At 38.3% G+C, this 25,934-nt stretch overlaps 1 protein-coding gene across 2 annotated transcripts in view; it reads right to left on the bottom strand.

Annotated features, from left to right (window-relative positions):
- ABCA1 (ATP binding cassette subfamily A member 1) overlaps window positions 1-25,934 on the bottom strand; it is a 103,705-nt gene that overhangs the window by 47,185 nt on the left and 30,586 nt on the right. For both annotated transcript variants that reach the window (XM_083184856.1, XM_083184865.1), the window contains exons 4-12: window positions 23,328-23,469; window positions 22,054-22,166; window positions 10,577-10,698; window positions 9,837-10,028; window positions 7,001-7,084; window positions 3,319-3,577; window positions 2,197-2,336; window positions 918-1,034; window positions 204-401 (exon numbers count right to left, since the gene is read on the bottom strand). In XM_083184856.1, the coding sequence (XP_083040982.1) occupies window positions 204-401; window positions 918-1,034; window positions 2,197-2,336; window positions 3,319-3,577; window positions 7,001-7,084; window positions 9,837-10,028; window positions 10,577-10,698; window positions 22,054-22,166; window positions 23,328-23,469 (1,367 nt within the window). The remainder of the gene's footprint in view (window positions 1-203; window positions 402-917; window positions 1,035-2,196; window positions 2,337-3,318; window positions 3,578-7,000; window positions 7,085-9,836; window positions 10,029-10,576; window positions 10,699-22,053; window positions 22,167-23,327; window positions 23,470-25,934) is intronic.

The following is a 25,934-nucleotide window of genomic DNA, read 5'->3' on the forward strand; positions in this document are numbered from 1 at the left end:
TATTACACATACATAGATGTATGGATGCTGCCAGCTAGGGGCCTCTGTAATGTGCAGGTGCCATTGATATATACAGAAGCATATACAGAAGCAATACACAGAGACAAAGATGGCGCTTAAGTTAAAATGGAAAACTCAACCTAACCAGGAAACTGACAAAAGACAAATGCTTTATAGTTGAAAAAGGCATATGTGAACCTCACCTCCATGAAGCGTGACATGGTCAATACAACACGGTCTGTCTCATTCAGGGCTTCTCTCCATGTGTAAACTGTTCCACTTTCCATCTGTCCTTCTCCTGGTTCTTTGGCCAGAAATCTTGAAATGTCTTCGGATGACCAACCTGTTGCGTTCAGCTGGCTATCTAGGAACTGTTTGCTGCCTTTATTGGTCAGTAAAGTCTAAAAGAGAGTAGAGTATTAAAAGGTTACCTATGTTTTCCATGTGCTCACCAGTAGGCTTATTGATCACTATATGGTGACAAGGATAATAGAAAACTCCTTATCGGTAGCAAATATTTATAATATTTTCTTAAGAATGATGCCCCTACTAACCCAGCAGAGTATAGCTCCAACATTGTGCGCTTGTCTTTCTATCAGAATTTATATACTGTTTACATGTCTGTATTTCTAATCACTTTATTCAAAAAAGTGTTCTTAAATTTTCAGCTGTCTAATGGATGAAATACAGCACTAAACAACAACTTTTTTTTAAAAAGCAGCAAACTATTTTCAACTGATTAAATCAGCGGTGGACCCAGGAATTAAACAACCTAAATGTATTTAAGGAAAAAGCACTGCTTTTAATTATTTAGGATGTAAAACTGTAATTTCCAATAATGCACTTAGGTAGTCCGGAAAGAGCCACAGCTGCTTTCACTGTGGTATATCATTTATTGTATTGCATAATATACTCACCCTGACAAGGTCCATCTCTTTGCTGCTTTCTAGGAAGCTTTTGAACTGTGGCCGAACCTCTTCCCACATTGCTCCAAGATCCCGGAACACACCTAACTCCTGGAAAGTTTTGTTGACCTGAAATTGAGATGAACGCAAAAATAGGTCAAATATGTTTTACACAAATTGTTAAGTTACAATAGTATTACAAACAGTGTTGTTTATGGCAGATATATATTTTCACATGTATTTAATTTTGACAATATACCCATCACCGTGTACTACAGTATGACATGTTTACACAGTTTGTTTGAATATAAAATATTTCGTCTTAATTTGTTATATTACTAAGTATTTTACACTAGGGAAAATAGTTTTCTTTTTTTCAGATCATTTATTCAAAAATGTGAGGAAATTGGCAACTGTTACAAAATAAAAATCAGGACTATATGGCATTATGGTGTGTGCTTGTGATTTGTAACACAAATATACAATACAAACACACACACATCTGCATTACTGAGAAGTCACATGACATGCTGTAAACCTCATTACAAAATTGAAAACATTGTGAAATCAAATTGGATGGTAAATAAATGGTTCTAAGGTTGAGAAGACGTCTGTCTGATGAAATCCATACACAGGAGCCTGCTGCAGCCTTTGTCTATGGGAGGGTTTTTAGTTAGTGCTGATTTTTCTGGCATTTCAAAAATTGTCACTGCCAATTTTCAGTCGAATTTACATTCGACCTATTCAATTAAAGTGCCAATTTTGAACTGTCTGAAAATTTAGCGCGGTCAGAAAACATGTGGACTGGCGAATTACTTGCTGCTCCATGCATTTTAGTCGTAAGGGAAACTGCATCAGCAGAAAACCCGTCCGAAAACGTCCGCAATTGAATAGGGAAATCTGTTTTTTATTGACTAGTCGTAAAAAACTGACTTATGTACTACATATAGATAAAGCCACTCTCAGCGTATACACCGGGGCACCATCCGCTGGTATCAGGTTGATGGCGATTTGGCAGACATGGACACGCAAGCGTTTCTCGCACTAGCATGTCCATTGCTAAGAATGGGGCGTGTGAGCCTCTCCGATGTGCACGCGCCCCATTTGCCAACCTGTGCTGGCGATCATCGCAATGGGAGCCACTCAGATGAGAGCGGCTCCATCTGTACATTGGAAAATGATTGAGATGCTAGAAGCAGATAATGATGCATATCACATATACAGTATGAACATCACCAGTTAAATGCAAGATGATAACAAAGACTCAAACAGGCTCTCCTGTGCCCCTCACCTCAGACATTAACAAGCGCGTTGCTGGAGTGCTTGGGGTATAAAGGATTTTGCCAACCAGTAAAGGCTTCAGTGCTCTCCATATCATCCTGTACAGAGGACTGGAGTCCAGCGTATTCATCAGATCATTGCAGTAAGGTGCTAAAGACAGAGATAAAATATTACTACAATACCACAAGCTTGAGAAACAACAATATTTCAATCACAACAAAATAATCCACAGGTCATTTTATAAATACTGCAGGGACTATGGTGGACTATAGTGCATTTCTGTTATTAATTTGGCACATTATCATACATGCACTAGCTGTATTTACTATATACTTATCAAGAGGCCTAGACCATTCACTCTCTAATGGTTAGCCAATCTTCTGTAGCAGCTGGCCACATCCCCTCTGGAAACTGGCAACAACCCTAAGAATGGTCCCTTACCACTGTATTCCCGAAGTGGGCCATTCATGCCTCAGTACAACACTACCTACAAAAGTCACACATTTTGTGCTTATAATGCTCTGGGGAAAGCAATAGATAAAGTTGCAGTATCTGTCAAATCTCACATTTCCAGATTATACAAGGTTATATAACCTGTCCTAAACCCCATCTCCTCATGTAGCTAAAGGAGTTTTGCTTTTGCCCAGGAATGGAACCATAATTTGAGAGAGGACACAGATGATGACAGAGAATGCCATACTAAATAAAGATCATATTATGTCATACTAAACAGAGATCCATGTGGTTTCATAGGCTGGGTGCAAAAATGATACACATTTATAATTAGGCTATAATAATATTTTATAGCCATTTACAAAGTACATTTTAAACATAATTTCAATATTCCTAATTTCATATTATTATAAGCATTAATATGTTGGGTTTCCAATTATAGACAAATATTAAGCTAAAAAGGCGACAATGTTGCACTAAAATGATAGTAGAGCCAATAGACTGTGTTTAATATGCTATCATTAATAATAAACCACAGAGAAATGAAAAACAGCAAAATCACATTTTACTTTTTATTTTATATATATTTAATATATCTACGGTATTCTTGGTCTGCTGCCTTGGAATATACCCTCAGTATCATTATAATCGCTAAAGAATGCAAGAAGTATTCACATACTTGTGGAATTGTCATAGACAGACGACTCTTCCTCTGTGCCATTTTCACCTCCCTCTCCTCCTCCTCCTCCAAACAATGCCTTGTAGTTGTTATCTTCATACCAGTTGAGGGACTTGATCTTCAGCCCTCCTCCCTCAGGATGACCGCACACAATGCGCGATACTGCTTGGTATAAAGAGGTTGGTGAAGCTGTGGAGTTCTCATTGGTCAGGAACATAACTTCCTGTCTCATGTCTCCCCAACTCTTCATAGCGATAACCTGAACAGATCAAAGAGAGCTCACAGTCAGACACTCCCATATAAGCATGAAACACACATATCACTCCAAGTTTCCACTTGGCTAGTTGGCCTGTTCTTTAGGTGACCTTTCTCATACAGAATATAACAAAAATAAAAGGAAGTTGGAAAGTAAAGTGTCCTGTAGTACTGTTTGGAATCCTCAAAACCAGGGACAATAATAGTACAGGTTGAGTATCCCTTATCCATATATCCCTTATCCAAATTATTCCATACATTGCAGAAAGCGAAGAAAACATTTTTTTCTTGCTATAAAAACTACTGGGGACATCTGTAACAGCACTACTGAGGGCATGATATGTAACTGGCACTACCGAGGGCATGATATGTAACTGTCTCTAAATACAGTAGGAGCAAGTTTCAGCTTTGCTCCTTTGGTCATGGCTAGCCATGGCTATTCTATTGTTCTCAGCTGCAATACAATACGTATTGCAGCTGAGAACAATAGAATAGCCATGGCCAAAGGAGCAAAGATGAAACTTTCTCCTACTGTATGTGCAAGAAAATGATTGTTGAATTCAAATTCAGAGCCTGAGATAGTACACAAACTTTGTTTCATGTTTGGAAACTTTGCTTTATGCACAAATAAAATATATTTGTGTATATTGCATGTGTTTGATGTGTACAACATAAATGCAAGATAGCTAAGGATACATCATTGAAATATAAAAATATTCTGAAATATGGAATAATCCGTTATCCAAAATTCTTCTGGTCTCGAGCATTTTGGATAATGGATACTCAACCTGTATTTCTTGTTTGTCATTCAACAGACAATATTTTTTTTTACATGGTGCAACATTTAGTACTGGTATGGAAACAGTCATTTTATTCCTATCACTAGAGTATTTTGAAGGAGAGCTTCACGGGTGCCGGACGGGGTCCCGACAGTCATTTACCCAACATCGGGATCCCGACAGTCAAAACCCCGATACACGGGGTCCCGACGGCCACCGGAAATTCTCCCTCGTGGGGGTTCACAACCCCCCATAGAGGGAGAATATAATAGGTGGTGAACGTAGCGAGCCACCGTGCTCGCAGCATGGCGAGCCTAGCGATCCCGCAAGGGGCTTTTTTGCGCTCACCATGCTGTCTGGGTCCAGCCAGTCAGGATCCCAACGTCGGAATAATGGCTGTCGGGATCCCGACAGTTGGAACCCTATACCACACCCGAGCTTCACATAGCTGAATCATTTCTATTCACGTATGTGAATTTTTTATTATAACTATATAAATCTATTAATGACATATCCACCAGTAGCTAGAACTGCACCTAGATAAACGAATGTGGAATCATTGTATCTCTCCCACTGGTCCCACTCCTATGCTGTTTGATGAAAGACCCATTCATTATAATACATATACGTACGTACATCTGGGGTGGTATTCAGTTGTTATTTTGTGCCCAATCTCCCATGTAAAATGACAGATCATCATTGGGCGACATACCATTAATCTATTTTTTTTTGTGCATATTGTGTTCATTATGGTCGGGTTCAGCTACGCATTTGCGCATTTCAGCTCACCATCCCTGAAAATAGCAAGCTGAAATGCCGGTGAAAAACAATTGAATACCACCCCTGGATGGACAGCTGCATGCAGATACTGTACTATTCATTTAGAACAATTCCAACATTATTACAGAACTTCTTCAATAGTGAATAAATAGTCTATATCGGTGATGGCTAACCTTGACACTCCTGATTTGGTTGAACTATACATCCCAGCATGCCCTGCATCAGTTTTAGCATGGCCAAATAGTAAAACTGATGCAGGGCATGCTGGGATGTGTAGTTCAACAACAGCTGGAGTGTCAAGGTTAGCCATCACTGGTCTATATTCAGCAACAATAGCAAATAATGTAGTCTATCTTATAAGTAGAAATGTGAACAACATTTAAATTAAACACAATATCATTTGTTTTGTCATATCTAGAGTAGTCGTCTATACAAGACTAGTAGAAAGAAGTAGCCCAAAATAATCCTGCAACAATAACTAGTATTGTGCTTTCATATCCCCATTTAATTCCAGTAATACAACAGTAACTTGGGCATAGTTGGGCCAGTAAACGTCTAGAAGAGGAGTATGAATTCCGACACACAAATGGAACAAATTGTTCTGTACAATGGAAAGAAAAAAAACTGAAGTTCCCTCTGGAGCATGAGAATGTCAGTGACGCTCACAGTGGGACTGCTGCCAACTTTACTAAAGCCTAAATCAGCCACATCAGCAGGATAGGAATTGCATGTTCTTCCATCATTTTTATACCTCTTGCCCCAGACCTGGGAGCCTCCCAGTAAAAGGAGCAGCTGGAGAAAAATCCCATTACACAAGTTCATGCTCGTCTGAGGTTCAATATTTTCATTCCATTCTACAGTTTATCTATTGTTACAACTGCATCATATAATCAATCTGTATTTATATTTATAGTGTGGCTATCCAGATGTCAGGACAACCACCGCTGTCTGTTCTATCACTGTCTCTATTCTATTCATTGAACAACTATCTATGACGCTGCAATTCAGTTTGTGAATTATTCCACTGGTTTCCCTTGTTGACACAAATTTGTTTACCTCTTTAAATATATACAACTGTCATATTATGTTATGCAGTTGGAATAAACAGGCTCATAGAGACTATATCACGTAGGAGTGAGAAAGGGTTACAGTGTCAATATTAATCTTTATCCTACTGTGGTTGATGGGCTGCTGGGAATCGTTAAAACATCAGCTTGGATTCCCCTCCTTTTAGTAACAGTTATTATTAAGGCAAAGAAATGTCGGCAGTGAGGAATATACATCACTATAACAAGTGCCCGCAACATATTTTTGAAAATAATCTATAATTACATCATTTGCATTTTTATTCTGCTTCTAAGTAAAATTGAAAGCACATTTTTTAGAATGATGCTATACAATCCTGTACTTGTTCAAATGTTTTCTTTAATGATTTTCAGCTTGAAGCACAGTATACAAAATATTTGCCTGGGAACGCTTAGCCCCCTGACTGCTAGCAGCTTTGGCAGTGAAGGACTGCTCTGATTGGTTAGTTTTAAAAACACTGTGACAGAGGATTGCTGGAATTCCAGGTTCAAAATAACAGGAAGCTACTAATAATATTAACGTATCTTAATTGGTGTGTACACTAAAAAAATGATGGTGGCCTTCTCCTTTAAGAAATGTTTTCCGTAAGAAGACATCAGAGAGAATAAGTAGAAGATAATATTTAGCCAGGCATGATGCACAGTATGTACATGTTCCACATTTCAAACAATTGGTCAACCGCAGCTTAGAGACAGTGCTTTGCGGCCAGGATAATAAGTGCTGCTACAGTCTCTAACTCTAACTTGCCCTTCCACTCTTACAAATTAATGCCCTATACTTACCTCTTTGGCAAGCTGCCCCAGGCTGTGCAGCAAGTTTTCAGTAACTTCTCTCAGCACTGGGAAGGACTTTGAAGACATCTCTTTCTGTAATTATCACAATCAAAATAAGAAAACATTGGTTACTTAAAGTAGATAATACCCACAATTTTGTTTGCAAAAATAAATGTCTCTGTGACATAAAGTGTTCTTATTTAAGAAAACAATTACAAAAAGAAAAAAAAAAATGACCAAGTCAATCACCTACAACATTTAATCCATAATGCAATGCTGCATGCTTATTCTTGGAAGTACTAGGAAGAAACCGGTCAATGGTGTGAATATGGACCATGATACATAATTGGCAACACTTTAATATAATATCCAGGGACACTTTACTGCTACCAGATGCATGTAAACACATTGCATGTGACATCCTGATGAACACTGGAGCTCAGCAATGCCAATCATATCATATATACTACACTTTTTATAACGTACTTTTATCTTTTTAAAAACACTGCACCCTTTATTGCTGATCCCCGCCTCCAAATTTCACTATGGGGCTTGGCTGTTTAATATTCTACCCCTATACACAGACTTTCATGTATATTCCTTTTCCTCACTGCTGTTTCTTAAGGGGAAACACTGCTGAGTGATCTGAGCAATGTAAATCCCTCCGCAAGATTGCTTAGCACACCGTGCTGCACAGCAACATGTCAGCGGTGTGTGCTGAGCGATCTGTCATGGCCAGTGTTCTCCGGTTAGAACACTGGCCCTTCCCGGCGATTAACTAGATTTATCCATCATGCTGGATATTATTGCTATGCAATAGCGCCCATGCGGGACCGCGCATGGTGATCGCTATGGCCTCTACAGATGGAGCGATGTAGGGACATTTTCTAGCTGATCTAGTGAGATCACTTAGAAAATACCCTGGCATTGCCCCGTGTGTGCGCTCCATAACTCTTCAAAATCCATTGGCAAGTGAAATTTTGGAAGTTAGGGACGGTTGGCAAGCAACTATGCCTTTGTTATAAAGGCCAGATCTGATCACGAGGTGGCCATGAAGGAGATGTTTATCAATTGCTAGAGTCCTGCTGCCTGGCCAGTTTCCATATGAAATATATAATTATCTCAAGTATATTACATCAGTTTATATTACTGAAGGGAGGACAATGGCGTTCACTCATGTTATTGACTGAAACAGAGCACAGTGACTTAATAGATTCTTGGAACTCCCCACACTGACCTCTGGGTAATGTGTCAGAGAATGCTTCAGATCACAGTTCACACATAATCCAAAGCACACACTGTGACTGGATGCAAATACACAACTAAACGTTTACAATGTTTACAAAGAAAATGTGTATTTTTTTGGGCCCTGGAAAGGTTTTTGCTGGTAATGAAGGGGGAAGTATGTCCATACTAGACAGTGTCTGGTATTTCTAACATACTAATATCATTATGGTAACTACTATACTGTATATCTGTGAGAGAATAAACAATCACAAACATGACGAAATGTAAAATGAACACACAATAGAGTCAGGATACACAATTGCCTAGGCCTAGCTTTCTTGTAGTCAGATGGGTGTACCAGTGTAATTCAGCATATCCGTAACAAAGCTTTAGCAGACATTGAATCATTCTAATAGCCTTTTACATAATGTCATCTAAGCTCATATATGTAGCAAAACTGGATATATTGCTAATAAATGACCTGAATGGAAGCATGAAAAAAATATGGTTTAAAATGCAGAACAAAAAACATTCTAGCCTAAATAATATTTTGCATAGATGTGTTAGATATATATACATGTTTTAGTATTATAGACACTTGGAAGGATATGTTTTTTTTTTTTTTCATTTAATTCCCAGAAACGATCCTAACATTCCCTGCAGCCCTCATTATAAATCAGTAGGTTCATTTCCAGTACAGTCTGTGGATATCGCGCTAGTGCACTGTAAGGAGATGGAAACAACATAGTTTGTAGGTCAGTGTGGTCTCCAGTGCTCCAATAGAAAGCAGCCAAATCATGTAGCAAGCATGCAGCTGTTTCTAGGCAAAAAGTAACAGGCATCACGCAGGACTTCTTATTTGGATCCTGTATTATACAAGACATAACTCCGAAAAGATGCATGCTTACATTTTTGTGTCTCCTGTTAAAGGAGTCCTGTGCATTAACGTAACTGGAGCCTTCATATATTGCTTGTTACCCTGACAAATGAATATATAGGGCAATCTGAACGTAATAGGTGCAACACTGTGAGCTGTTCAGTTAGATGACAAGTTCTTGGGATAAATCCATGCACCTGGCACTTGCATAGCTGAGCTAGTCACTGAGGCTTATCTTATGCTCACACGCTGCATGTCCACAGAGGAACATCAGGTTCTGCATTTTTCTTATCAGACTGCTAAGCACAGCTAAACAGTGTGACCTTAATACAACTTCTCCTCACAGTCTCTATCTATACACATACACCGTGTCAATATCCCCTAATGTCTGGCCCTTTCTCTGCTGTGTACCATAATCTAGTAACACATGTGGAAAGTAGTGAGATGGCAGTTCAGCATGTTCTATCCAATTTGGCCAAATTAGTCATATCATACTCAGCCCAAGTGGGAATTCATTTGGGGACCTACCCAATAATGATCCAAATCATTTTGATCAGATCCTTCTCGACCAGTGCTACATTAGTGGTAAAATGTCATTAGTGGATATGTTTTGATTCAATTTGTATTCAAGTACTTAATATAAATTGAAGACCAATAAATAAAGTTGTAATCCGATCAAGATTATACAATTGTAAAGAAAGCCTTGTTAATCTGTCTACTACTTGTCAACATTCTGCATACCGTAATGGGCTTCAGAAGGTCGATACTGGAACGGAACTGGTGCTCCAGCAGGTTGAGTTTGTCTTCTGGAAGAGCACATATTGCTGCCTGGCTGAATTTTGCAACTTCTTCGTTGTGAATGGTCACATACTCTGCCAGCCTGGAGCTATTACACAGATCCTTTAAGCGGATTTGGAATCCAGATATCAAGACCTGAAATAACAAATACATGCACTGATTTGGATCAAATCTATATTTGCAATGAACTAGAATTAGCTATAACAGTAGTACATAGACCCAAAAAGCAACAATTTCAATTGGTACATTTACCCTGACCCCGATTATCTACAACGGAATGACCAAGAGGATATAACGCAAAAAAAAGGAAACTAAATAGCATATTTAATGTATATACATAACAGTAACCCAACGCACATGGGTAAAAGCACTTAATTCTTTACATTCCTGATATTAAATAATAAAATGAAACATCCGCTATGAGTAGTACTATGGCTAACATGTTGGTAATGTGTTAGCCCATGGCAAACAAGTACTTCAGTCTCTAAGGGTGCTGATATCAGTGACATTGAGAGACATGCCGGGAATCATGTGTCTGCTCACTGTGACCTTGGCCAGCTTATTTTGTTTCCCTGAATTCCAGGCACTGTGCCTGAACAAAACTGTGCACATCATCCTACAAAAAAAGTGTACACACGTTGTTTTGTAAAACCGATTTGTGGGAACATTATTTAGTGCATTACCTGTTCCAGTTTGAGGTCAGCATTTAATATCTCCTCTACTACAACGGGAGGCATGCTTATGTTTTGTTGTAGAAATGTTGTAAACTTCTCGTTATCCATTAAGCAATCTCGAAGTTTCATACCTATAAGAGATATAAGGTAATATAATGATGCGCAACAACTACATGGCTAGCAACCGATTGTTTATAAAAATAAATTCACAGTCAAAGTCATTACTGCGATATCTATGCGTGTGACCTATCTCTAGTTTACAGCAATGCTTTATACCAGGGGTGGGGAACCTTTTATGTGCCAAGGGCCGTTTGTATGGGGAAAAAATCCTTCGGGGGCCATAAGTAAAATTTTCTCTTACAAATTGTCCTACTGCAGCCGCCCCATGCTCCGGCGACTGCCGCTGAATAGGACTGACTGTCTCTGGCTGCTGTTGATTAGGAGAAATCTCGCGAGAACTACCGACCACTTACAAGAATTCCCCTGTACTTGACTCCCGGCAAAGCCACCGGGCAGGTGGGAGGGCCACTCAGACCGGCTACGGGGGGCGCATGCGGCCCCAGAGCCTGAGGTTCCCCACCCCTGCTTCATACTATGCTTAGCTTAGGTTACATAAATAAAGGAAAAACTGTTGTATACAGCAGTGGTTCTCAACCTCGGTCCTCAAGTACCCCCAACAATGCACGTTTTCCAAGTCACCCGGCAGGTGCACAGGTGCACTCATTACTCACTGACACATTTTAAATGATCCACAGGTGGAGCTAATCATTTCACCTGTGATTCTGTGTGCAGACCTGCAAAACATGCACTGTTGGGGTCCTTCAGGACTGTGGTATACAGTATTTGCCAAAGTATCCTTAGCCCAAAAATGGACAAATACAGTATGGGCTTTCCTGCTATTAGCATGACTGCCAGGCAGCAGGATTACTGATAATGCACTATACACAAGCTAACAGCGGTTATCTTCCAGATACATTTACCAAAATGCCTGATAAAACAATAGCGCTCCTAAAGGGTCCTCCGGCGCGCAAAACATTTGAATTTTTCCATAGAGGTAAGGAGCAGCATTAGCCTTTTATTATATATATATATATATATATATATATCTATCTATAGATATATATATCTCTATATACAGTATATAGATATATATATATATATATCTATATATATATATATATAGATAGATAGATATCTATATCTATCTATCTATATATATATATACAGGGGAGTAACTACCATAGGTGCAGGGGGTGCAGCTGCTATGGGGCCCAAAGCTGAAGGGGGCCCATCTTTGCTGTCAAACTAATATGTTTTGCATACATTTATCACCATCAGTTGCTAAATAGGGGGCCCTTACAAACTTTTGCTATGGGGCCTACGGATATCTAGTTACGCCTCTGTATATATATATATATATATATATATATATATATATAGATAGATAGATAGATAGATAGATAGATAGATAGATAGATAGATATAGATAGATAGATAGATAGAAAGATAGATATGTGTGAGTAGGCAGAGCTGTATCATACATGAGCACTAGCACTCAGGACACCCATCTACCCAGGCAAATAAACAGGGCAAATCAAGATGTTCTTCTTGATGTATTATGCAGTAATAGACTATTTAGGTTATCTCTGAGGCATAGTAAACAGGCATATAAATGTATAACTGCAACGTGACTTGCCCATATCTAATGAGATGTAAATGTTATAAGTCACATTATCTGACATGACGCATATGACAGTAATCTCCTCAATCATCTTTTAAAATGTAAACAAGAAATTAGAACAGCATATTCAGCAAGAAATTATACATCTCACGGAAACATTAAAATGACGCAGTAGCTAGATAAATCTGATCTTTTACAGTGGATGATAAATAGTACTGTACATACAACTGGGATTGACCCTCTTCAATATTTCCTTTACCAACACTGTTAAGAAACAATGAAATATATACTGTACATATGTCTGGGATGGATTTGTGAAAATCCATGCCAGTCAAAAACCCTAGGTTAAGTTACATGGTAATCTTTTCATTCCAGCTGCTATATTACAAATGATGATACATATGAAGCATTGTGATAACATCCTCCTGTTTTCGGTTAAACTTGTAGTGTCAGCATTAATTTAAGCCATAGATCATGTGGCACATACATGTCTCCAGTAACCTGCACTTGGGAGAGCACTACTACTGACTCTGCAGAGCTGTCACATAACGTGTCAGGATATTTATAAATAGCTACCAGGATACAAATAACCTGGAAGTGTGGCATATAGTAACTAATCGTCTGACACAAACAGTGAACCATAAAGCACATTTTTTCAACAACAGTTAATGAGCATAACAAGCCTGTATACACATGATGTATGTATCCTTACATGAAATGAATTCACATTGCCGATAGCAAAGACTGAACTTAAAATAAAAATCCATAAGGAGAGTAAAATACATTCTTCTCTTAAGAGACAACTTTCTAAATATAAATCTAATGTCACAGGAGGTAAAGAAAAAATACCATTACAAAGCCATAGTACAGTTCTTCCTGCTGTCATGCTGTAATACTAATGACAAGACCTGTAGGATGTAGTTGATTGTCACAAAGCACTGTTTTGTCATGTAAACGTTGTACGAGTTGTGTGTAGTTAGTAGTTCCAGAAAAGAACAACTTGTAGCCTAATCCAGTACATTTTCTGTAAAACCGTTCTCTCTTTCAGGCCTACATTTATCATTGCCACTATAGCATTACACCTCAATGTTTCCTATAAGCAATGCACATGGATAAGGCAACATTGTAATACTGTACATGTACATGTGAATATCAGTGGTCTAGATCTGTCATGTCTGAATGTCACAAAGCCTGTCTGCGGTTTTCATAAATAAAAAAGATGATATGTATGACCTGGTTTTACCCCTGTATCAAGTAAATAGCTAAAATATCATGACCAAATGAAAAAAAAAAAAAACATTGAAAACATATAATTTTCTACAAAATAATAACGAAAATAACAATAACTACACCTGTACAAAATAAAGTTCTTTAGTTTGGCCTAATACTGGCAGTGAAAAAGTTAAGTAATATACCTGGCAAACAGCTGCACATATGCATAGTAATTAGGACATGTGTTTTCTTAATGTGTGTGATGCAATACAGAGAAATTAAAGGAGCCCATACACGTGCGATCATTGCATGCGTTTTGAATGCCATCGCATCGCATGCAAATCGCATTCGATTTGTGTGCGATGCGATCGGGACCTAGTTCAAAAAGTATGTGCAGCACATAGTTTTTGAACTGTGCAATGGGCTGTGCGCGGGAGCGCGCATCTCATCGCACCCGCAAATCGAACAGTGTGTGGGCACCTTAAATATAGTACTAAGTTTTGCTATTTTAGTATTTATATAGTGAATATACAGCAGCCTTGAATTCATGGGATAAAAACTTTGTGATGTTTCTTGCAATTTTTATGTGTGAAAAGATCCATCAATCACACAGCTGTACAAACACAGCTATTTGCTTCTGGCACTAGAAGATACTACTAAACAGGAGAAATGCCCTATGGTAAAATGTTTAAATACTTTCTGAATCCCATTTATTTGCTAGACCTTAACTAATTTTTGCTAATAAAAATAATGCTCCCATAGGAATGTCCCAATCTACACTCATCCCTTGGCTGTCACTCCTCCAATTATAATGTAAGCACTCTTATGAGTACAGCCCATTAAATCATATCTGCATTTATTTTGTCTACTTTGTATGGCATTGTTTTATTTATGTCCTGTTTTCCCAACTGTTCAGTACTGCGGAGCACTGTGACACCTTACAAATCAAAAACAATGAAAACAATAGTAGGTTACATAAGGTTAACTGTTCTCCAAGATAAGACAAAACATTTGTGTACTGGTTTCTTGGTTAGTACTTCAACCAAGACAATTGTCAAGCAAATCTACTTACTAATAGATGGAAAATAGATGGAAAAACAATGAAAAATTTCAACATTACGATGTTGACATGAAAAATATCGACAAACTATACTGCACCAATTTCATTTATGTATATGATTAAAGTAGTTTGTGTACAGCATAGGTTCTCAAAGTCGGTCCTCAGGACCCCACACAGTGCATGATTTGCAGTTCTCCTCACCGACGACCAGATGCACTAAGCTTCAAAAGTGATAAAATGGAAACTGATAAACAACCAAACAATCAGCTCCTGCCTGACATTTTCAAACACAGTCTGTGACATGGCAGGTAGGAGCTGATTGGCTGGCTGTTTATCACTCTCCATTGTATCACTTTTGAAGCTTAATGCATCTGGCCCCAAAAGTGAAATAATTAGCTCCACCTCTTGCCAAATGTGTCAGTGAGTAATGCAGAGTGATCTGGAAAATGTGAACTGTTTTGGGTCCTGAGGACCTAGGGGGTTATTTTGGTTCACTCTTTCTGACAAATTCCTTCTTAGATGGACAAAACCATGTGCACTGCAGGGGGGCAGATGTAAAAGGTGAAGATAGAATTAGATTTGGGTTAGTTATTTTGTTTCTCTGCAGGATAAATACTAACTGCTTTATTTTTTACACTGCAGTATAGATCTCACTTTGAAGTAAAACCCCACCCAAATCTAATTCTCTCTGCACATGTTACATCTGCCCCACCTGCAGTGCACACGATTTTGTCCATCTGAGAAGGAATTTGTCAGAAAGAGTGAACAAAAATAACCCCCCAAGTTTGAGAACCACTGGTGTACAGTGTGTAAATAATTTATAATACATAGTTACTAGTTAGTCATCAGAATATTCTATAAATCTGAAAATTGCATTCCAATTTAAGTAAATAACTCAAACAATAGGAAGCAGTCAGAGTTTCTTCAAATCCTGTTTTTTTTATTATTATTATTTTTTTATTATTATTATTTTTATTTCCAATTTCCATAGAGAAAATGTTTGCAGCACTTGTCTGCTTTAAAACAGAACCTTACAGTGTTATTAATACATATAATAAACTGACAAACTAATTCAGTTTTCCAATTCAAAGTTGGCTGTTTTTCTCAGTACACTGATCTACAGATAGGTCTTTAAAAAAGTGGATTTATGGTAATTAAGACATACATACATTTTTGTTTAAGAAAAAAAAATGCCAGATGGCAAAAGTAAATGCAACTCCACCTTAAATCTGGTAACATGTAATATAATAAATGTGATTACCAGAGATATGCTGTATGTGTCTCTAAAATAAACAGTAACAATATAAAATAACTTTAAATTATAGTTTTGCTGTTGACTCCAGTTTACACACAGACTTGTAGTTAGGGTGGAGAATATCAATGCTTTGAAGCTGTAGTTGGGAGGTAAACCAAACTCAGTGCCACAGAGTAAGCACCTAAATGTTAAGCAGAAAGTAGAGATAAACCACAAATTCACAAAAAGGCCAAATGTGTGGTCTATTTGTGTCATGTAAGTATAAACCACTGCTTACTTTGATGCTACTCTCTTTTTCACTGCTTTTTTATTTTTAGTTCAGTGCAAAAAGACAGATTTTATGAACGTTTGTGATGCCTTGGGACACATGCATGGATGCAATGGGTTGGTGTTATTTATTTAATGTATTTATTAACAGTTATTTATACAGTGCACACATATACCACAGCAATTTAATGGGAATATTTGAACATTCACATCAGTCCCTGCCCCAGCAGAGCTTACAATCTATATACTCTACCACAGCGGTTCTCAAACTGTGGCTCATGACCCCAAAGTGGGTCAGGCCTCTATGTTGCTGGACATCAAGAACTAGTTTTTTGTGGCTGGTATCTAGAGGATGTACTCTATTTTATCCTATAAGGTTTATACAAATATGAAATAAAACCATATAGATATATCTCTCAAAAAAACTGAACACTGTTGCTGCCCCTTGTTTAGAGGTTGTGCACCTCAATCTGAACCAAATATGTGTGTGTAGCACATGTAGCAGAAGCTTAAGGTCCATACACACTGGGCGACTATGCCCAGTGTGTATGGACAGCATTGATCGCATTCATACTGATACACACATACACACTGAGCGGCTTTCCCCCGGCCCGGCGCCAACGGAGGGGGGGAAGATGGCATTGCGGAGCACTATGCAAAGCCGTCCTGAAAGCCGCCCATCTGCTGGTATTACCAGCAGATGAGCGGCTTTCCCGGTGATGTTGCGGGAGCGCGCAGCAGCGCACATCGCTGGGCCGTACCCACTGGGCGGCTTTGAGCTGAAAGCCGCTCAAACCTGCTGTTTTAAGCGACTTTCAGCTCAAAGTCGCCCAGTGTGTATGGGGGTTTACATGCACTGTCAAGAGGCGCAACTGTGCTCAGCGTAATAATTTATATATACAATTCCTCCAAACAATATAAAAATGTATTAAAAAAATAATTCATAAAAGATACATAGAAGTGCACTTCATTCACAAGCCTTTATATGTTACATGTTGTTTGTCCTGTCATGTCTAAAATTTATGAATTGTGAATGAAAAGTGCACTTCTATGTTTCTATGTATCTTTTATGAATTCTTTTTAAATACATTTTTATATTGTTTGGAGGAATTGTATATATTAATTATTACGCTGAGCACAGTTGCTTCTGCTACATGTGCTACACACTCATATTTGCAGGACATCAGGCTGATGACTTTTCTAATCTCAGTCAGTGATTCAAGAAATCTTAAAAATATGAATGGTCTGTTTTTTTAGACTCCTCCCATCATTTTGTGTATATTTTTGGATTGTGGGAAACAGGAGTACCTGGAAGAAACCCACGCAAGCACGGTTAGGGCCATGGTGGGAATCAAACCCATGACCCATGACCTCAGTGCTGTGAGGCACTAATGCTAAGAAACATTAGACCTAGGTGTGCCGTGAAAGAAATACTGATACTCTATGGTGGCATGATTCAAAAAAGTTTGAGAATTGCTAAGCTAAGCACAGGAATTAATCTGTATCTTGTATCACAAAAGAAAATGCCATTTATAGAGCATAAATTAATATATGAATCCTTTCTAATTAATGATGCACACTGGTTAGCATTATTACTAGTAGTCACCATTACTTGGCCTCATGAAATATGTCATAGCACACAGTTTTGATCTGTGTGTCACATTTTTATCTTGTGCTGATCCTCCTTTTTCTAGATCTGCTATTATAAAGGGAAATCCTATTTATCAGAATTATCTGTAATGATCAATTGGATATAATTGGGTATACTCATCGCCACCAGTGCCGTTGTCTTGTGGTGTCCCACACAGTTCTATACTATCTCCCATGCTTTTTGCAGTATACATGCTTCCACTGGGTGACATAATCTGATGTCATGGCCTGGTCTACCACTGCTATTCAGATGATACACAACTGTACCTGTCCTTTGCTCCAGGCACTGATAACACAATAGCAACCTAATGGCTGCCTAGCTGAGCTCCAGGAGTGGATGAATGCCAGTTAGCTGAGACTGAACCCAGATAAAACAGTCCTGATGATAAATCGCAGGACAAGGTGGCAGCATAGCCAACTGACATGTCTTACGCTGGGGGGCACAGCACTAAAACACTGATCATGTGTGGAACATGGGTTTTGTCCTGGATAGTGGCCTGACACTTAAACATCAAGTGTCAGCCACAATCAAATCCTCATTATTTTATCTGAGAAACATAGCCAGAATCAAGCACTTAATTCCAATTATAAAGCACTTTGAGTCCTATTGGGAGAAAAGTCCTATATAAATATCATTATTATTATAAATATCATTATTATAATTGAACTTTGCAAAAAGTGTCTAATTAGAGAATTGGTCACCATAGGTAAAAAAGTGAGAATATGTACATTTTTGCTCTATGCCATATCTGAAAACTGAAATGACACAAAAAAAACAGGAGACTGTATACGGAATGACCAAACCTTATGTAACCAAGGTAATATGGACTATTGTAACATTTTTAGTATCATATACTTCAAATGCACATTTTTCTGCCGGAAATGCATTATTTTACACTGCAACCGTTTTACATGTACATGGTTAATTTAAAAGAGATGCAAATTCCTTATTCAGCTATATAAATAAGTAAAGTGATTCCATTGTTGGTGTTTGGCGTAAAACATCAATACTAAGCAATGGAAAGAAGTAAAGTAATTCCTTTAATATAATTTACATTCTTATCCAACCAGGATCAAGTAAAAAAAAAAATAATAAAGATGTTAAACTGGCAAATAACGAACATGATAATAATGAATAAGTGAAAAGCATAATTTCTGATTTTGATTTAGCAGTTTTGCTTGTTTCAGTCATTTTCCCTCAGCTCTGTCTAAACACGATTTCACAACACGCTACCTAAAGCAGAACAGAAACTCATCTCTTTCTACACATAATGTCAGGTGACGGACTTTGCAGTCAGCAAGTTTTGGCCATAGATGAAAACATTTGAAATCACATGCTGGAAAAAGTGCAGCATACTGTATGATCATTATTATTTGTGTAAGGGCAGTTATCACAAAAGCTACAGATGTCTGCATTTGGTGCACATCCTTTGTCCACTAATGGCATCTGCACTTGAGCGCGGTACATATTCACTATTGGTTGGTTTTCAGTGGCACTGAGGCCATGTATATTGTGTACTGAAAAGTTGTACAGAAATAAACATGTAATCGGTGAGACCACTGTACGATTCATTAAAGAAATAATATTTAGTAAGCCATACATAAAGTTACTTATCACTATAGAAACTCAAGGCAAGCAGGCAGTTCCCAAAACTACATCTTCCCTGAGAAGATTTTACTAAGTCACTTTATTTGTTTAATTTGTTTGAAGTTGAACAAATACTGAAAATACACGACAAGCCCTTCGCACTAATCTGTGAATATTTTGAAATTAAAAAAAAACTTGCTTGGTCCTTTAAGTTTAAAATAAACATCATACTATCCACCCCAGGCTCACTTTATCTAGTGTCAACATTATCATTATTTATTTATTACCTGTTATTTATTGGGAGACAATTAATCTACCAGTATATTTTTGGATTGTGGGGGGAAAACAGAGCACCCGGAGGAAACCCATGCAAGAAAAGGGGAGAATATACAAACTCCGCACAGTTAGGGCCACGGTGGGAATCGAATCCACAACCTCAGCGCTTTGAGGCAGTAATGCTAACCATTACACTGTCCGTACTGCCCAACATGAAGAATGCCATTTAGAAAGCTTCAAAGGCTGTTGAGTCCTAAAATAAAATGTTATTCGAATCATTAAGCACAATACATTCTGTGATATTTTTATGACTTTTGGTGTAGCTATTATAAAAGGAAGTTGTATTTATAGAGGCTATTACAGGAAGATAATCTGCTGTGACATCACTGATCCTTGTGCATCAATGCACCAATGCAAACAGTGCAGATCATGCACCTGTCACTCAAACCCTGCTCAGTTTTTATCTTTCAGAAAATAATGACTGACGTGCTAAAATGGGCCAACTGAGGATGTATACATTATTTAATTATTTTATGCATTTCAGTCGCCAAATGGCCAATTTGCACTAAACTGCTACCCTCTGGGAAACAAACAATTCTGTGCACGATTTTGCTACTGTAAGGTGTGGCAGCTAGCGCCCTGATTTAAACAGGGGAATGGATTCAATTCCCCCTATGTGGAATATGGTAAAACCTGACTGTAATAATGCACAAGCTCTTATGTAACAGACACTAAAAAGAAATATATTTCAGAATGCTTTACACAAAATGTGTATTGTTTATCCGCTCAAACTGTAATAAAACACAATAAGAAATAGAAGTAATCTATTAAGCACAGGACTGAATGACACTGTAGTTTGAATCTACAGTATAACCTTTATCACTGAAGCAATAGCCCTTTGCCCAGTACAGATAGCATACTGCACATTACAGTAAACTGTTTATCAATGACTGATAAGAGGCACACAGTAAGCAGGGCTGACCACAAGCTAAAAACGTGGGCCATATGAAGGGCTGTGAAACATTTGTCATATAATTATACATATATCATATTGCTGGGCAAAATTTGATACAAGAGGAAGATGAGCATTTGATCTCTGACCAGTATCAGATTGTATACCAATACAAATCAGACCCAAAGCGTTACATACTGTAATTACGCCATACAGGATAATATAAAGACAAGAATCATAAATTGTACAACTATGAATAAGGAAAATGCAGCACATTACAGAATACAGTTGTAGAATCATAAAACAATGAATGGGATACAGAAGATAAAAATATACTTAGTCAAAATGGGGGTGGGGGGGGGGGGGATAGGTTGTTACAAGCGCTCACCTATCAATGAGGTAACCATTGTGTTAGCAGCAGGAAATTGGAGGGAAATCTCACCTTTTTTTCCCCTACTTTTATTCTTCTGGATTTTCATGTACTAATTTTCTTGATGAATGACCTGTATGCTATTATTTTATCACCAGTAAATCAGGACTGTTTTAATATACATTGTTACAGTCCTTCTTTACATAACAATAGAGATACAAACTAACACTCAAGTACAGTAATATGTGCAGAACTACCTAGAATTACATTTAATTTTAATTTAAGTACTCAGTAGCTAAAGCTGGGTACACACTATACACACTATACAATGAGCACATGATTCAATGTCATTAACAATTTGTCCATAAAAAAAGCATAGTGTGTAACCAGTTTAAAATAGACACATGTAACATAGGATTAAAATTAGAAACACCTATCTTAACCAGCTCCAGGCTTCTTGCTAGTTTGCAGTAAAATCTCCCTATTTACAACTAGTAAAACCACTGGGGTCCAATCAGTGAGATCTCCGCATTTCGACTCTGGCCCACCTCTGTTTAATCCACTTTTCAGCCCAGAGCACTTATACAATTTTAAGGAAAACTAATGGGCCCCATACATCAGCAATTAATTGTGACAATTTTCAGATATGGAGATGATTGCCACAATTCATTTTAGATGTGTGGGCTCCCCCTTTTGGCAATCCCAATCAAAATCGCCAATCGATTGCTTAATCAGGTTTTTAAACATGCTTAATAATCTGGTATTATCTGCAGATCTTTTTTATATGTGTGGGCATTCCCAATTCGTCTTCTTCACCTATTTACATTATGAACAGCTGAAATGACAATCGATTGGGCAATTTCCAGATATGAAGATGCAATTTAGATGGAAAAATCTGCCGATCACTGAAATAAATCTGCAATGTGTGGGCAAGTCAAATAGATTGTAAAATCCATTTATCTGGCCAAAAAATCCCTGGATCTGGAAATCCATTAATTGTGATTGCTGATGTATGGGGCCCATAGTCTGTTGTTTGTCCACATACAGCTGGATTTATGAGCCATAGCATTCTATAAATCTAGGCTGACAACTGTCCAGTCATGTCACTAAAACACCTATAGCAGGCACTATGTACATTACAAATATATATTTTTTGTTTACAATTCATTTCTTACCTGTGCCCCGGAATCTATGCAAACTCCCCAGAAATTTGTGCAGGTCCTTCCCACTGGTGTCTTTGTGACTGTATAGCAGCAATTTCCTTGCATCAGAGAACAGGCGAGACACTCTAAAATAACCATGAAAACATTTAGGGTAAATGTGATTATATAATAAATGTTGCTATTTGACATTGTTTTTATGTCCGCGCTAGCTGTAATGAACAACTTCAAAATAGAAGTTACTTTATCTTCAGTAACTCAGAATAGACTCCAACATACAATGGATGTTCAGCCTAATGCTGGGTACACACCAGGACGACTAGGGCCCGATCCCCACAATCTAGATCCAATTCCGATCAATTGGATGTAGATTGTGTGCTGATTGGGCCCTTTTCTGACCTGGTGTGGCCCGATACCGATCCGATGCGCGTCCCCGCGGGTCGGTAGGTCGTTATTGAGATCCTACCTGCTGCTGCAGGTAGGATCTCAATGACGACCATACAGCCGGGTGCGGGTCGCCATCGGATCGGACCGGCTCACGGTGCACATCGTGAGCGGGTCGTGCCCCCCCGCGTCATCGTGAGCGGGTCGGACGAGACACTGACGACCCGCTCACGATGTGCATCGTGAGCGGCTCGTCCTGGTGTGTACCCCGCATAACATGCTGATGGTTCAGTGATTATTACTTTCTTTCTGAAACACTGTATTAATGAATTATTATGGTACAATCACCCATCCAATATAAGGTGCTATTTCATCAGTTTTCCAAGCAAAGCATAAAGTCATTAGTAATTGATTAGGTAACTGCCTAGTGGGCTTTGCATTTGCCCACCCATTACGAAATGTTGAACACTATTAGCAGCCTGGTTGCTTGTCCTTGATGTATGTGCCAGAGTGCTTTCTCAAATTCCCTGTGCTATCTCCAGAGTGTTAACACAGCACAAATCTATGTCAGCACAAGGATTAACAATATTAATATTATAAGGGATAATGCACTTCCTATTGTAAATTATTTGTATACAGGCTGTATGCCAATTGCTTTGTATGCAGGTTGCAAAATGTGAATTGAAACCTAATATTCATATAATTTCCAGCAAGCAGTGCAGTACTCCATATAACAGACACTATTTACTAATGTGAACTGAAATGATGACACCAGAATTCAGTGAATAGATGCGATGACATCATAATTCTTTATACAGTTAGTTTATGCATACAGTATATTAATGTTATGTGGGAGTTGTTTAAAAGTAAGGTAAGTAAACCAATAGGAATGCAGATCCACTTACATAGATCTATTGAAATTGCCCACAACTCCTGGGGACTCGCCTGGTGTCGGATATCGGAAACATGGGTTATTGGCATTGCAGATAATCCCCTGCACCCACGGCAATGTCCCAGCAGATGGCATTGCCTTGTTCGGGAAATGACCTGTTGGAAGGACAACATAGAATAAGCTAAACAATAATAAGATAATGTTGTGCATAAAATGCCCTACTTAGAGAAATAAATAACCCCTCTGGAGACTAGCTGTACCGTGAAACAACTTGTCAGATCGCCTAATGGTGACACAGCTGGAACAGCCGGGGCCTCATTAACATGTAGTCTGCTGCAGGCCTTTGAAACGGGAAAATGTTTGCATAAAAAAATCACCCTACTGAAAACATTCCTCACATTAGCAAATGTTACAAGACGTGAACTCTCTCCTGTATTATATGTGCTTTGTGTATGTGTCTTGTAGGAAGCAGTATTCAAAAACAAATAATGCATTATGCAACCGGCAAAGTTAGCACACAGACATTAATATGTTCCAGATGCCCCAAGAATGTTTGTAACAATTAAGCATTTAAAAATGATTGGGGATTTACATTTCATTTTATGGTCAAAATAAAGCAAAGACATGATGCACAGGAAGGACCACCTCTACATCCTACTGACCCCTGCAATGCAAATGGGCCTTTTTGGAGGCCCAACTTACAAAGGAGAGTAATGACAAGGGTAAGAACACTTGCAAAACAAGTATGTAAGCTGTGCTTTTCAAAGTATATTTCCAGGTAAAAAGCCCCAACTGTCCAACTGCATGGTTGGGCAAGACTAATCAAACTCAAGAGTCCGCTAGCCAACTCAAAAAGCCAGTAGGATCTTGTGAAGCTGCTCAATCACTTCTATAATACATTTTATTAATAGCTTGCAGCATTTGTGTTTATTACAGAGATGTCAGGTGTACAGGAAATTTTACAATACAGCATGGTATGATGAAGTGCACCAAGAAAGGATGGATCCTACTAGTGGGACCCATATTGTCCTAGTAACGGTGACCATGGGGCCCATTTACTATTGAATATTTGAACACGGAGGTTACTGCAAAATATTAAATACCCCCAACATGTATCACAGAGGGACCCCACTGCAATCTATATCTGGCAGATTCAATTTGGGTCCCAGGGCTACCGCCATTCTGAGATGGTGGTAGTTGTTCGTAGCTTATGGGCCAGCTGGTGGGCAGCGCTAACCGTACATGCGCAGACACCTTGCACCCAGCGAAGGATATTGCAGGGACATACATCCCACCCATAGAATCGCATATTGCAATGCGATCCTGGGCAGTGGATCCCACCCAGATTGGATTGCATATGCGAACCTATGGTAAATGGACCCCAATATCACTTAAAGACTACCAAAGTCACATGTGGCACATCTCTGCACTGACCCCAGATGTGAAGTGATCTCCTACATGGACATTTAGAAACTATGGGGCAGATTTATTAAGCCTGGTGAATTGATAAAGTGTCTATAAATGAAACATTATTTTAATGACACATAATGTATTAGTTTTCCATTATACAGCACTGTTGTATAAGGATGGAGCCCAAGAAGAATAGTCACCACATGTTGAGGTGAGTAGGAGTGGTGCGTGTGTGTGTCCATAGAGGTGAGGAGCAGCGTTATGCCCTGTATACATGGGGCGGTGGGAGGTAAGACTGCATTCAATTAGCATATCTTCCTGATTCCAATGTTTAACTTTCATATGATAAAATTATAAGCTTACAATCCACTTGGTCAAATAACTCAGGATAGTTGATCAAGCTAGTATGTGTTTATAAATCTTTACCAATTAGTAGTTTAGAAGTGCTGAGTTTGACTGTTTTTATAATACTCATATTGACTAAAATGACATCTATAGGATCAGTTAACCAATACCCTGTCAGGCAGAAGATGATCATCTGTCATGCGGTAGATTTTGCCTTGATAGTGCTTATAAAAATAGAAGCAGCCATGAGATATTCCCAATCATTTAAATCATTTTTAAAAGCAAGCAGTCAACAGATAACTGGCAAGAATTTCACTTTATTGCATGGTCTGTTAACATAACCCTTTCTAATGGTGAACCTTGATCGATATTTTTTTTTTCTACAAACAGCCGATACCTGCTGATAACACGGGTCAGAGTGACTGGAAGCTGATAAAGCCTCATACTGAAATAAAGAGATCAGCCCACAAGACAATGAAGGACACATAGTTCATTCATGACGATGTAGTGCCATGCTGTATGGATTTTACAATAATTTGAATCTATACATGTGGAATTACAGTTACGGTAAATCATTGAACCGATCCTTGCAAGGTTTTGACTATAATGGAACATTATAATAATAGTTTACTTTTTTTTTTTGTAAGTATATATAAATATTGTGTTTTTTAAAGTACTTTTATTTACACCAAAATCAACTACATCTTTTCTTAAGTCAGTTAAATTGCATAATTGAGTAAGTGCACACGATGGTCCACATGTGCATAATCTTGTGAAGAATAGAACAGCAGTAGGGGGGTATAAAATGACATTCAAAGTAAGCCTTGACCTTAAATCATTGCAGGTGGCTTTGTCAGAAAATAGC

The sequence above is a fragment of the Crinia signifera genome, chromosome 1 (genome assembly GCF_055691185.1).
Source record: "Crinia signifera chromosome 1, ASM5569118v1, whole genome shotgun sequence".
Taxonomy (NCBI): Eukaryota; Metazoa; Chordata; class Amphibia; order Anura; family Myobatrachidae; genus Crinia; species Crinia signifera.